Source organism: Lissotriton helveticus, chromosome 3_2 (assembly GCF_964261635.1).
Source record: "Lissotriton helveticus chromosome 3_2, aLisHel1.1, whole genome shotgun sequence".
Lineage (NCBI taxonomy): Eukaryota > Metazoa > Chordata > Amphibia > Caudata > Salamandridae > Lissotriton > Lissotriton helveticus.
Genome location: NC_136062.1, coordinates 475,164,285 through 475,179,965, shown reverse-complemented (window position 1 = coordinate 475,179,965; position 15,681 = coordinate 475,164,285). Strand labels below are relative to the sequence as shown.

Below are 15,681 nucleotides of genomic sequence, written 5' to 3'. Positions count from 1 at the left end.
AGCAGCCATTAACCTCACTCAATGGCTAACCAACAGCGCCGACAACCTAGCACCTTTGAAAAAACGTCAAACCAAACTAGGCAGCAAAAACGCCCCCTGGTTCAACGATGATCTTAAGAAATCCAAGAAACTCTGTCGCTCCCTTGAGAAGGCCTGGAAAAAAGACCCAAACACCAGCACCAGGGACGCCTTCAAAAACGCCACCCGCATATACCACCAACTGATCCGGACTGCCAAGAAAGCCGCATTCAAAGACCGACTAGACAACAACGCCCACAACAGCAAGGAATTATTCAACATCGTCAAAGAGTTTACCAACCCTACTGCCAACTCCAACAACATCACTCCCTCTCAAACCCTTTGCGACTCCCTAGCTTCGTTCTTCCACGACAAAATCGCAGACATCCACAACAGCTTCGACAACCAACCCGGAGACCAACCCACCCAACCTTCTGCCGAACCTTCACCCCCCTTGAACATCCTTAATGACTGGAACCCTATCTCCACTGAGGACATCATCCGCCTGATGAACTCCATCCACTCAGGATCCCCAACAGACCCATGCCCTCACCACATCTTCAACAAAGCAGACTCCATCATAGCACCACACCTCCGAGACGTCATCAACTGCTCCCTCAACTCCGCCACCTTCCCGGAAAGCTGGAAACACGCCAAACTCAGCGCCCTTCTGAAAAAACCCACAGCTGACCCCACTGAACTCAAAAACTACCGCCCCATCTCGCTCCTTCCATTCCCGGCCAAAGTCATCGAGAAAGCTGTCAACAACCAGCTCACCGCCTTCCTCGAAACCAACAATTCCCTCGACTCCTCACAGTCCGGCTTCCGAGCCAAGCACAGCACTGAGACCGCACTCATCGCAGCAACAGACGACATTCGAATTCTACTAGACAATGGACACACAGTCGCCCTCATCCTCCTCGACCTCTCCGCAGCCTTCGACACAGTATGTCATAGCACCCTGTTACAACGCCTCAGAAACATCGGAATCCAAGGAAAAGCACTGGAATGGATCACCTCGTTCCTTGCCGGAAGAACCCAGAGAGTCCACCTCCCACCATTCAAGTCAGAGGCCACTGAAGTCATTTGCGGCGTGCCACAAGGATCTTCACTCAGCCCCACCCTCTTCAACGTATACATGAGCCCCCTCGCGGCCATCGCGCGCCAACACAACCTCAACATCATCTCCTACGCTGATGACACTCAACTGATCCTCTCACTCACCAAAGACCCTAACACCGCCAAAACCAACCTACATGAAGGAATGAAAGAAGTAGCAGAGTGGATGAAGCACAGCCGTCTGAAACTGAATTCAGACAAAACAGAAGTCCTTATCTTAGGTACCTCCCCCTCCGCCTGGGACAACTCTTGGTGGCCAGAGCCCTTGGAAAAGCACCCATCCCGACGGACCACGCACGGAACCTGGGCGTCATCCTGGACTCCTCACTCTCGATGACCAGACAAGTCAACGCCGTTTCATCCTCTTGCTTCAACATTCTTCGCATGCTCAAAAAAACATTTTGCTGGATCCCTACCGAAACTAGAAAAACGGTCACCCACGCTCTGGTTACAAGCCGCCTGGACTATGGAAACACCCTATATGCCGGTACCACCGCAAAACTTCAGAAAAAACTCCAACGCATCCAGAACGCATCAGCTAGACTCATACTAGACATCCCGCGTAAAGACCACATTTCTGGTCACCTGAAAAACCTCCACTGGCTCCCCGTCAATAAGAGGATAACATTCCGCCTCCTAACCCACGCACACAAAGCACTTTACGAACTTGGACCCGAATGCCTCAACACACGACTTTCCTTCTACACCCCCTCCCGCCAGCTACGCTCTTCCAACCAAGCCCTTGCTGCTGTACCTTGCATCAACAAAACAACCATGGGAGGAAGATTCTTCTCCTACCTGGCGGCTAAAACCTGGAACTCACTTCCCATTCACCTTCGCCTCACTCAGAACCACCTAGCATTCAGAAAGCAACTTAAAACCTGGATATTCGACATGTAATTCCCCACCCTTCTTCAAGCGCCTTGAGACCCTCTGGGTATGTAGCGCGCTATATAAATTAATTGACTTGACTTGACTTGACTAATCTAACCTGATCTATATGTTGAAATGCCCGTGTGGCAAAGTTTATGTCGGGAAGACAGAGCGAAAAATTAAAATAATACTTAATGAACATAAGTCTAACATTAGACTAGGGAATGTGAAATCATCGGTGGCCACACATTTTGTTGAAGCTCATCACAATGTTTCTCAATTACAGTTTTTGGTTCTTGAAATCGTGGAGAAACAAGAAGGAAGAAATAACAACTGTTTCTTGTTACAAAGAGAAAATAGCTGGATTTATCTGTTGAACTCTGGTAAATCACATGGTCTTAATGACCGTACTGAATTTATGTGTTATCTGTAAAAGTGAAACCGTTTTCTAGGTACAGTATTGCCTTGATTCTGATTTTGTGAAGACTTAAGGGTGGTCTTAACATCAAACCACCATCATTTCATTTGTTAATTGTTTTAATATGTATGGTATTCTTTATACTGGTGGTATTACAAAGTATGTTCCGTTACATTCACAGTGTTTTCATATGTTTTTATTATCATTTAACTTTATCGATATATTGTCACCAAGAACTAACACTTCGTTCTCCTATGGTTCTTAGTAAAACACCTTTCAATGCTCTATTGGCTGACTCCCGATCACATGATCGGGACTCTAGCCAATCACGTTACTCTATGCTTAACAGCGTGATACGAAGAATCATACTTCTGTTGCCATTGGCGGCCCGGTTTGGTTGCTTCGCATCAGAAGGAAATCTATCGTTGAACGTATCGCAGAAGACGCTTCGCGTCTCTTAAGTAAGCTTTTGAACTTTACCGCTAGAACAGAGTTGAATAAGCTGGTTGCTTTTTTCGTGAACTAAGAGAAAGTCATAGTGTTTCAATGTATCGCATTTTGTTTTCAGCTGTTTAAGAAATTCATTATCACGCCGTGAACACACATGTGAGTGTTTACAAATTTTCATCTTTTTAATGCTTGCTCACCAGAGCACATACACTGGGTGCACTTCATGATCACTGTTGGACCCGGCCTCGTGGCGTGGTTCGCCCCTGCTCCTCCGCACCCTGTTAGCGTAGCCCTGCGCCCTGAGTTCCCCTGCGCAGCACCCCGATAGCGTAGCCTGCACCCCGAGCCTGGTCGTCCTGCTCCCTGTACACCCAGACCCTGTAACCGACGACCAGCCCCGCTTATCCCGTCCCACTCCCGGCTCCGAGCGCCTACAACCTACATGTCCCACAAGGCCCGGCAGCCATTTTCCCTTCCCGAGATCCCTGTCTCCCTGGGCCTAGCGTGACCCCGGCCCCAGCGAAACCCAGACTCCAAAGGCGCGCCAGTCCCGGCTGGGGGGTAAAGGGCTCCCCGAGTGAGATAAGCCAGGGAGTTTCGATGGCACCTCCGGCCTCCCCTGAGAGACTGGTTTCTGTCACACCTTTGGCCTCCCCCTGTGGGCCAGTTTCGATCGCACCTCTGGCCTCCCCGAGTGCTGGCTCCAGACCTGCTGGGCGTCTGGGAATCCCCGGACGCCTCTTCCAAAGAGATCAAAGAGCCAACCGCCGGACTTCGCCAACGACCAGCCCCCAAGGCATAAGATCTCCGCCTGCGAGAGTCCGGACATCAAAGGGCCAATGGACTATATCAGGACCCGCCCGACAACTAGCGGGCAGTTGTATCTTGGACCTGAAGCCTGCTGATCTGATCGCGGCTGACCCTGAGAAGAACTCAAACTCGCATCGCTGAGCCCTGCTGACGCTGTCGCGGCTCCCTGTTCGCAACAAGGAACTGAACCACCTGAGCCCTGCTGACGCTGTCGCGGCTCGAGCTGAACTCGTAACCATCGGAGCCCTGCTGACGCTGTCGCGGCTCGCCATCTCTAAGACCTCGGAGCCCTGCTGACACTGTCGCGGCTCGAGCTTGAACCTGTAACCATCTGAGCCCTGCTGACGCTGTCGCGGCTCCTCAAGACCTTCTCCGGATCGGGCCCTGCTGACCTCGTCGCGGCTCGAGGGGTACTCTGGTCCGGCTGGACCATCGAGACCACCATCACGACCCGAACCGACTCGACGTGAGTGAAGCAACCAGTACGACCCTCATTCCCCGTATCCCCCGGCTCGAGGATTGAGAGCTGTGCGCAGGGTACGCCTCATACTGGCCCAAAGGCCAAAGACTGTCCCGCTTCCCTCTTCCCGAATTCTCAAAGACTTTGTGATCCCTCGATCCTTGTACATAAGAGTGTTTCTTCCTTTTACTGCTTATAAAGAACTTGTTACTGAAATCCAACGGTGTGGTGTCCGTTCGTAAGTGTGGTGTGAACTCAGTGTGTACGATCCTAGACCCGAAGTCCTCCCCGGTGAGGACCTCACGATAAGAGTGGGGTGGTCGGGTGAGCACAACCTGGCCCTCTGAGATCGCCCCTTCTAACAATCACCTTTTCACTGTAATTGAAGCATGAATCGCGCCGATTTGTTCTTGTATTTATATTATGTTTGGAATGGTTTGACACTGAATAGATTATTATTTTGCCTTGCTCCTAGCGTGAGGTCCCAGAAGAAGGGCTATCTAGCCCGAAATGCATTGGACCCAAAGATATGGCTGTTGATTGAATAATGCTCATTCTTAAGATGAACTATGAAAACATGAACTTATGAATAAAATAAGACTATTTTTTCGAAAAAAGACTTTGATAAATTTATGATCGACATTTAGCTGGTTTGGGTTACTCCAGCAACACAGAGTGGAGCGCCAGGGGATGCTTCCAATTTTCGTTGCTATCCTAATGCTGACACAGGGCAGGACTAGCACAGGTGCTATACTAATGCTGACACAGGGAAGGACCAGCACAGGCACTATCCTAATGCTGACACTGCAGTGCAGGACTAGAACAGGCGCTATCCTAATCCTGACACTGCAGGGAAGGACTAGAACAGGCGCTATCCTAATGCTGACACTTCAGATCCAGACTTGCACAGGAGCTATCTTAATGTTGACAAAGGGAAGGACTAGCACGGGTGCTATCCTAATGCTAACACAGGGCAGGACTACCAAAGGCTCTATTTTATTGCTGACACAGGGATGGACTAGCACAGGCGCTATCCTAATGCTGACACTTCAGGGCAGGACTAGCACAGGCGCTATACTAATGCTGACACAGCAGGGCAGGGCTAGCACAGGCGCTATCATAATGCTGACACAGGGAAGGACTAGCACAGGCGCTATCCTAATGCTGACACTTCAGGGCAGGACTAGCACAGGCGCTATCCTAATCCTGACACTGCAGGGAAGGACTAGAACAGGCGCTATCCTAATGCTGACACTTCAGAGCCAGACTTGCACAGGAGCTATCTTAATGTTGACAAAGGGAAGGACTAGCACGGGTGCTATCCTAATGCTAACACAGGGCAGGACTACCAAAGGCTCTATTTTATTGCAGACACAGGGATGGACTAGCACAGCCGCTATCCTAATGCTGACACAGGGAAGGACTTGCACAGGCGCTATCCTAATGCTGACACAGGGCAGGACTAGCACAGGCGCTATCCTAATGCTGAGACAGCAGGGCAGGGCTAGCACAGGAGCTATCATAATGCAGACACTGCAGGGCAGGGCTAGCACAGGCGCTATTCTAATCCTGACACTGCGGGGCAGGACTAGCACAGGCGCTATACTAATGCTGACACTTCAGGGCAGGACTAGCACAGGCGCTATACTAATGCTGACACAGCAGGGCAGGGATAGCACAGGCGCTATCATAATGCTGACACAGGGAAGGACTAGCACAGGCGCTATCCTAATGCTGACACTTCAGGGCAGGACTAGCACAGGCGCTATACTAATGCTGACACAGGGCAGGACTAGCACAGGTGCTATACTAATGCTGACACAGGGAAGGACCAGCACAGGCGCTATCCTAATGCTGACACAGGGCAGGACTAGCACAGGCGCTATCCTAATGCTGACACAGGGCAGGACTAGCACAGGTGCTATACTAATGCTGACACAGGGCAGGACTAGCACAGGCGCTATCCTAATGCTGACACAGGGCAGGACTAGCACAGGTGCTATACTAATGCTGACACAGGGCAGGACTAGCACAGGCGCTGTCCTAATGCTGACACAGGGCAGGACTAGCACAGGTGCTATACTAATGCTGACACAGGGAAGGACCAGCACAGGCGCTATCCTAATGCTGACACTGCAGTGCAGGACTAGAACAGGCGCTATCCTAATCCTGACACTGCAGGGAAGGACTAGAACAGGCGCTATCCTAATGCTGACACTTCAGAGCCAGACTTGCACAGGAGCTATCTTAATGTTGACAAAGGGAAGGACTAGCACGGGTGCTATCCTAATGCTAACACAGGGCAGGACTACCAAAGGCTCTATTTTATTGCTGACACAGGGATGGACTAGCACAGGCGCTATCCTAATGCTGACACTTCAGGGCAGGACTAGCACAGGCGCTATACTAATGCTGACACAGCAGGGCAGGGCTAGCACAGGCGCTATCATAATGCTGACACAGGGAAGGACTAGCACAGGCGCTATCCTAATGCTGACACTTCAGGGCAGGACTAGCACAGGCGCTATACTAATGCTGACACAGCAGGGCAGGGCTAGCACAGGCGCTATCATAATGCAGACACTGCAGGGCAGGGCTAGCACAGGCGCTATCCTAATGCTGACACAAGGAAGAACTAGCACAGGCACTATCCTAATGCAGGCACTATACAGGGCAGCTAGTGCTCGTGTTTTCATACTGGCTCATACGGTAAAGCAGGATAACGGTGGCTGCTGCTTTGTCAGTGCTGGCACCATAGCGTAGGAATGATAAGGTTCCTGCATTAATGCAGCGAACGGAGGGCACGGCATGAGGTGGAGAGGACACTGTAGGGCAGGCCCAAGTCATGCAGAAGGCCTTCACCCTCCAGCGACACTCAAGTGCATGGCATAGAATGTGCGGTCCTATCGTCACTGGCACCATAGGCCAGGCCCTGCATTGCCCCACCCTGACCCTGTAAGCACGCCAAGGACTTCATCTATCCATCAGGGCTCATGTCCTACCTTGCTTCCTTAGTTATTACCTTCTGCATCGCTGCACACATCACGTCATTCCCCTTGTGGTACGGAACTTGCACGGAGCCCAAAAACTTCACACGGAACTTCTCCACCCAATCGCTGCTCTTTACTGTCGCTGGAAGAGAGAGGTGAGAAGACCCTTGTGTAAAGCAGATGTGCCCATATAGAAACTTGTGCATCACTCATGCGTAACCCCGGATTATTCACATAATTTATTAAAATGTACATAAATTGCTGACAACACCCACACTCTACAAAATCAACCACAGCATGCATCAAAAGAATATCAATATAAGCTACCACACAGAGGGCTGGATAATCACAACAAGTGGTGGAGCATCTTCAGGGTTTAGTAGAACAGTCCTTGGAATTTGAGGTGGCCTATTTCTACCTCCTAAACCCCTGATCTTCTTGTATAGGAACAGCTAAGTGTAGGAGCCTCGCACATTGTGTCTGCACCCGCTGTCACTACTACGACTAAAAGGGCGGCACATGAAGGGAGGCATGTGATTGGCCGCTTGGGGCCCTGCACATGAACATCTACTAGAAAATCATCAACAGTGCTCGCTTTGACCACAACAGCACCACAAATTACACTGAAGACCACAAACCACTGAGGGGGGCATGTGCACACTTTAATTTCCAAGACGGATGTATATAAACATAGCTTTTGTTGTGGTTTGCCACAGGGAATATTTACTTTCTAAGAGAAGACCTCAGGACTTTGCTCATGCACAGTTTGGAGTTATACCCTGCCTTGAAAGAGGCTGCTGAAATTTTAATTTTGGATAAGAAGAAGGCCTGAAACCTCCAATGGTTCCAGGAGTAAGATAGTTTGCTGTACAATGACTGAGTTCCTAGCACTGTCCCCACCCAGTGTACAATGAACCTCCACAGATCCACACACTTCTGCTGAAATATCTCTTTCATGTGGCAGAAGCAGCTCTCGAGATGAAGCGCCTCCTTGATATATTTACTCTCTACAAAGACGCCTCCTTCACACCACAAATGGCCATGTTTGCGACACTTGGGACAACCATGGAGGAGTAAACTATACACGTCTACCTCCTAGAAAACCCTATTGGGGGCTCTGAACGGTACTGATCAGTTGCTAGTCTTCGGAGATGCTGGTCAAAGCGTCTCATAGTTGTATAGTTAGGGACCGATTTATTTATGGGACGGCCAGCCCGTGATCCACCAGGGGAACGGAGTGAATTACTCCATCCCCCTGGTGGTGGGACCAGCTGCCACATTTATAAATAAATGACTGCGAAGCAGGCGGTCATTTATAATGCATTGGTGGGAAGCGCCGTCATGGCGGTTCCTGCCAATGCATTTCCCTGGTGCAGGTCTGTGATATGCTGAAGCCGCCCTGCACCCAACATTTTTCATATTTTATTTTCAAAAAGAAAACTGAAACAGGATTTTTTTCTCAAAATAAATAAAAGTAATGCTGCCCTCACCATGGGGGCATTATAAGCATTTTATTGCCCCTCACTGTCAGGGTTTGCCTGGCCGCGTCGGACACTAAAAAAAACAGGTATTTGCCCCCCTTCCTCGACATACATTCATTTCTCCGACAGCTCTTACTCCATTGGGCAGGTTTGGCGGTGACGGAGTAGAAGGCACCATGGCCAAACCTATGGCCCTCCCACATCTGAATTGGGCGGGCAGACCATTACGTCAGTCGCGAGGATGCTCCTTCATAATTGTGGTGGAGCATCCTTACCACTAATATATAAATCAGCCCCTTCGTTGTTAAGTGGTTTATAAATGTTTTCACAATTACCCTAAACCCTTGTGGAGGGGCCATAGTGGGTTAGAACACTCTTCAATTTAATGCAATGGGAGACATCAGAAGGGGGAAATGTTTCTTCAGTACCATTAAGACAATCATGTGAATTGTAATAATACCACCAGTAGCACCCCTGTTAAGGTTTCCGACAAAATATGTGATTAATACTAGCGATATTTGTCGAATATGTAACAAAACCTCTTCTCCTTATTTGTTATTCTGAAAAATATGAACTTCTCTTGGGCTTCTCGTGAAGAATATCCCAGAGTAGATGGAAGGCCTGCTTGTAATGGATTGGTGTGGTTCCAAGCTTGCTAGTTTTGTCCATCTTTTGCTTCTTGTATTTCTGTGGACAAAAATTCATGGAAAGCAGCGCCGTACCTGTCATTTGATCTTGCTCCTTGGTGACTTCATTGGCGTAGTATGCCGGAAAGATGCCCCGGTTGCCCGTCCTCATGTTGAAGGCTTCGTACCAAAAGTCCTCGGCTTGAACCTCCACCAGGAGCGGGTCGTCCACCTCCAACTCCAACTCGTCATCGTGTCGCGGGATGAACCTGGAGAGTGTGGGTGAGAGCAGCAGTGAGAGAAGCAGGCAGGGTACCAGCCGGTGGACACCGTGGTCCACGTCACACGTCGCCTCTTGACACCAACAGAAGCTACGATGTGATGCTATGAGACATGGGTCCTTCTGCTTGGGGTTTCACCACAAACGTCCCTGGTGGTTGTACCATACTGTCATCATGGCTAGGGGACATGGCGATGGATGCCTGGTGGATGAGAGGACCCTACACTGCCCGGCCCTTGGCGGATCCACCAACCCAGTCCAGCCTACGACTGGGACCATCAATCTTTCTACATGGTGGCGGCCATGTTGTCAGTCACCGTGAGGGGAAAGTCTAGCCTGTGCAGAGAGCTGATCACCCTACATGCCACCTACACCTCACGAAGACTCATCAGACCCTACACCTCACAAATGCTCATCAGACCCTACACCGCACGAATGCTGAAGGACGCCTCACACACAACTAAAGAACTAGAAATGCTCTAGTTCAGCCGCGGCCCATGCAGGTAACAGTGGTGAGGCAGTGGGGCCAGTGAGGGGGATTTCGAGGGACGACGCAGAGGGAAAATTAAATAAATAATGAATTTTTCCTCTGCATCGTCCCTCAAAATCCAGCCCCACGTGGCCCCACCGCCCCACAGCTGTTACCTGAATGGTCCGCGGCTGCTCTAGGTAGATCTCAAGAAACCGTTTGCTATGAAGCTTTTATTGTAATTTTTTGTTTTAATATATGTAATTTTACAGATACTATGAAGTCTATTGTTGTTGTTCTTGTTGTTCTAATGTGTACCTCTTTGTAACTGTGTTTATGTAAACAGCTAGTATTCAGTGTGAATTTGCGCGCATATAGCGTGCTCAGCTGGGTCATGTTCGTGCTGAGAAAACGACAAAAATAAATAACTACATAGTCAAGCCTCAACATCTGTGTGCTTCTGAGAAGAGGATCCTTCTGTAGGATTTCAAGAATTGCTTCTCTGATTCAAAGGGTCTACAACAATGGTATAGAACATCTACACGTGTTCCCATTTTGGTCGATTGTTGACATCTGCTGGGATCCTTCATGTGAAGCCGAAGGCTTGGCGGAACCAGGGGTACGTGTAGTAGTACGTTCTTCCTTAGTAAGTGTAACGCATGCCCTGCATCGATCTAGTGAACGAGTAACCTGGTGCAGCAGGCGCCAGCCAGGAATCATTATTTACAAGGGATGGTTCTTCCCAGAGCTGAGGGTCCAGGCCATGGTCATCTTTAAGGTCTTTGCTTGTCTCAGATTCATGTCATGGTTCTCAGACTGGGTCAAGACCTGAGCAATAACCGGGCACTCACCTGAAGACTGCGCGATGAGTTTGTTCTCTCTCTTCCCCATTAATGATGCAAGAGAAGAGGCCGAAGGACTCTGCACCTGGATTGGTTAAAGAAGTAAACGTTAGCAACATTCAAAGTTGTAAATGAGGGGTCTGTATGGAAAGGAAACTGGGAGAGAGCAAATTTAGTGTTAGCAGAAAGACTCCATTGCAACACAATCTTTTCCACCAATATACCAAGATGTGAGTACAATGGTGTTCAGAGACCACACGTTCATCCGTGGTTGGTACAAAAACCTAATTCCAGTACAGTACATAGACAACATTTTGTGCCATAGTTTGCTCAAAGATCACATTCTAAGGGGGTCAAAAGAGCACACAAACTCACCCCCAGTTTGCCCACCAGGTATATCCATCGCTACTCTGGCCAACTGCCCTAACCACGTGGTTTATGTAGACAAAACTCATTGCTTTAAATACCCAAAATGCCATTCAGTTGTGCACACAAGGTAATCACTGCAACAAACATTTGCAGTGCACTAAACACTCCACAGGATCACCTGCTGTGCCCCACTCAATTTGCTCATAGGACTCAGACCACCAGTACAACCTGTCTGATCACAGATTCACCCACTACTAATCCATACACCTCTAGCTAATTGTGTATGCCAGGATGCCTGCCACTCCATTCTCATTAATGTATTATAATTGCATTCACGTGCAAAACGTTCAACTGCTCCATCCATATATAATAGTGTGCCCAAGTTTATCCAGCGCATGCACAACAACCCTATCCGCATGAACACAGCCCAGTTATTCACTCCGTCACCAACTGAATATGTTGAATGACTTACGCATACACATTCATGCTATTACCAAACATATGATTCACCAAAATGTTCACAAAATACAGTCCCGTCTGTATCTGCCCCAATATTTTATAAATAAACAACACACTGATCTTCAACAAGTCCACAAATGCCAAAAAATTATGCATGTGCACACGCCCTTGGTCCTGTTCTGGCCTACCCGATAGTGTGGATGAAACGGCAGTCGCAACCAAGGTTTCACACACAGAAACAAAGGGATAGGCACAATCCCAAATATGGCAGAAATCCCATTCAATTGGTTACACCGTTCACACGCCTACCCCTACTATTCCCTACACATCCATTTAGTGTTGGCAGCGACCTGCTCTGGATTTATCCAAATGTACCATCCAGTGGAGTACATGGAACACACACTTGTGTCTTTCTCATAGCGTACGTAGACCACGCTCTCACCAGTAATAATCCAAACACATCCTTTGAGCATTGGTGCAACACCTGCTCAAGACGTATCCAAAGGTACCATCCAGTAGAGTACGTGGAACACACATTCGTGTCTCACTCTTAGTGTACGTAGACCATACACTCACCCGTAGTAATCCAAACACACCCATTGAGTATTGGCCCAACACCTGCTCTAGACCTAGCCAAAGGTAACATTCGGTAGAGTATGTGGTACACACACTCGTGTCTTCCTCATATTGTGAGTAGACCACGAACTCACCCCTCCTGTTCCCAACATATCAATTTTGCATTGGTCCCACACTTGCTCTAGACGTATCCAAAAGATACCATCCAGTAGAGTACGTGGATCACACATGCATCTTTATCATAGTGTACATAGACAACGCACTCACCACTAATATTCCAAACACATCCACCTGCTCTGGCAGTATCTAAAGGTACCATCCAGTAGAATAAGTGGATGAGCAATACCCAATGAGCAACACCCAACGAGCAACACCCAAAGAGCAATGCTCATTGAGCAACACCCAACGAGCAATACCCATTGAGCAACACCCAAAGAGCAATGCCCATTGAGCAACACCCAACGAGCAATACCCATTGAGCAACACCCAAAGAGCAATGCCCACTGAGCAACACCCAAAGAGCAATGCCCACTGAGCAACACCCAACGAGCAACACCCAAAGAGCAATGCCCGTTGAGCAACACCCAAAGAGCAATGCCCATTGAGCAACACCCAACGAGCAATGCCCATTGAACAACACCGAATGAGCAACACTTAACGAGCAACACCCAAAGAGCAACACCCAACGAGCAAAGCCCATTGAGCAATACCTAATGTGGGATAACCAATGAGCAACACCCAACAAGCAAAGCCCAATGTGCAATACCCAGTGAGTGCACCTATCAAAATCTCAGGCTGGTAAATATGGGTTTTTTGACCCTAGCCATGAGACACCTTCATTGCAAAAAGTGACTTGGGGCAGGTTACGCTGCGAACCAGAACAAGGGATGTCCTGGTGTTGGCTATTCCGCATTCCTCCTCGTAGTAGAGATCTGAACTACCCCTGGTGTCTGCTGCCCTTACATAGTGGAAATACCTGTGGTATGCCTTGAATTCCGATACACCTCCAACGCTTGTAACTCTAAGCGACAGAGATTGGGCATGTTTGGATGAACACACAGTTTACAAGTAATATTAGAACCACACTGGACCTTCATTAAGATTTGCGCAAACAAGACACACCAGCTTAGACCTGAATCTTCGGTGTCTTCATAGAAACACATTCTACAAGGGTAATTGTATAGAGGGTTCATCGGCTGGTACCACTTGTAGTTCGCTAACTGTTCTGCGGTGTGTGATTGGCGCTACAGAGGCATCCCTTTAAAAAGTCCTGTAGTGATTGGTTTAATCGGTGGGCTCACACGCGTCAACACTACAAACCCCCGTGCTCGGACCGGTGCCCTGGTTGGGTGAAGGATCCTCTTCAGATCTTCTTCAAACGCCTGGATCACCCATTCTGTGAGGAGTGATCCATTCCGCACCACCCTTTTGGTGAACATGTGCACCCCCAACCACTCGAGGCCGGATCAATGCACAGCAGGTGAATCTACAATGGATTCACACTCCAGAGTCTCTTTGTCTCTGGGTTTATAGATTCCTTTGAGTTATAAGTAAAGCTCCCAGTTTTCAGTTTTTACTGATTTTTACAGATAAAAACAGACAGAAATTAATCTATTTTCCTGACTATATTTAATTTTTAATATGGATAAATATGGAAAATAGGTTTTATTTTGGATAATTCTCATTACTGTCAATCATGAGTCCTAGGCCAACAGCTGTGCAGATTGACAGGCAGGGGAGCTACAAAAATTACAAAGATTTTTTAATGCAGCTGAAATAACTGCAGCAGTACAGTGGTTTAAATGCCTGCAATGCAAATGATTTCCTAAGACTGTATTATACTTAGGGCTCCCTGTTTTCCGTTTTTACTGATTTTTACAGATAAATACAGACAGAAAACATTTATTTTCCTGTCTGTATTTATTTTAAAATGTGGGTAAAAACGGAAATTGGGTTATTTTTTGAGTGATTCTAAATGCTATCAATCATGACTACCGTGCCAATAGCTCTGTCGATCTAAAAGAAAGAGGGTTAAAACAATAAGAGAATTTTAGTAAAGAGCCTTAAATAGCAATATATATATATGCTCGTATAAGAAAGCATGCACATTTTAATATCACGGTTGTGCATACTTTATCATCTGAGTGTGTTTATATCACTGAAAACGGTCAGTCCTTCAGGCAAGAGTGCATATTTATTGGACAAATAAATGTGGAAATATACTCATTTCAGATTCATTTTTTCACAAAACCCAAAATATATATGGATACATTCAGATAAAATTAGCAAAAAAATAAATATGGATATATACAGAAGGAAATACCCAAAAATAAATACCATAAAACCTGGAGCTCTAATTATACTGTAACTGGCTAAAACCCATTGGACATTCAAGCAAGATAAAACATTGGTCGATTAAATACATTTGGAAATATACCCACTGCAGCTTCATTTTTGACACTAAGTGCAAACTAATGGGCCGATTAGAATGGCGGACGGACTTGCGTCCGTCCGCCATCCCAGAGGTGGAGGGACCGTCCGCATGGGCTGCGGCGGTCCCTCCGTGCAAATCAGGATGTGACCGCCACCCTGGCGGTCACATCCTGGATATTTAACATTGCGGCGGGTGCTGCTTCAAGCAGCACCCGCCGCAATGTGAAAAGTGCATGTTTAACATTTAAATGCACAAAGCGGCAGGCACCGCGCGGTGCCTGCCGCTTTGTGCATGTAAATACTGGGGGGTACCATAGGTACCCCCCATGTGCACCCCCCACCCGCCTACACCCTGGGGGCCCGCAACGGGCCCCCAAAATCAAAAATACACATGCTTTTCCACGGCGGAAAAACCGCCGCGGAAAAGCATGTTTACAAATGCATCCTAATTTGGCTGGCGGTGTCTGATAGACACTGCCAGCCAAATGAGAGCTTTTCCGCTGCGGTTGTAATCCGACCGCGGCGGAAAAGCAGCGGACAGAAACCAAGACCCACCAGCCATCGTAATGCGGCGGTGGGTCTTTGGTGACTCCGCAGAGGATTTTCCGTCTCCTCCGGGCCGGAGGTGGCTTCCGCCGGCCCGGAGGAGGCGGAAAATCCTCCATCCTAATCGGCCCCAAAATATGGATAAAAACAGATAAAATTGGCAAAAAAAATAAATATGAATGTTCCGTGTTCCTACTCAGCATCTTGCATTGTATTACCATCTTCATGTGGGTGCAGTGGACACGTGTCATTTTTTATTTCACAAAAACAGTCTTCCAAAAAAAGGCAACTGTTGCAGGATTCCATTAGTTGAGATATCCTGACTGAAACGGGGGAGGGGGGCATGCGACGGCTAAACAGAAAATAGGCCTTCTTTCAGGGTGTCTCCTGCCTGAAAGAAATGCAAACAATTGCAATTGGTTAATCTGCACATGTAAAGGCTGCTTGGAAGCCGGGATTGGC

General features: G+C 48.0%; 1 protein-coding gene across 2 annotated transcripts in view; it reads right to left on the bottom strand.

Annotated features, from left to right (window-relative positions):
- The window catches only part of MAPK8IP1 (mitogen-activated protein kinase 8 interacting protein 1), a 409,187-nt gene that overhangs the window by 91,200 nt on the left and 302,306 nt on the right, over positions 1-15,681 (bottom strand). For both annotated transcript variants that reach the window (XM_078684384.1, XM_078684385.1), the window contains exons 6-8: positions 10,846-10,921; positions 9,342-9,514; positions 7,171-7,280 (exon numbers count right to left, since the gene is read on the bottom strand). In XM_078684384.1, coding sequence (XP_078540510.1) covers positions 7,171-7,280; positions 9,342-9,514; positions 10,846-10,921 — 359 coding nt within the window. The remainder of the gene's footprint in view (positions 1-7,170; positions 7,281-9,341; positions 9,515-10,845; positions 10,922-15,681) is intronic.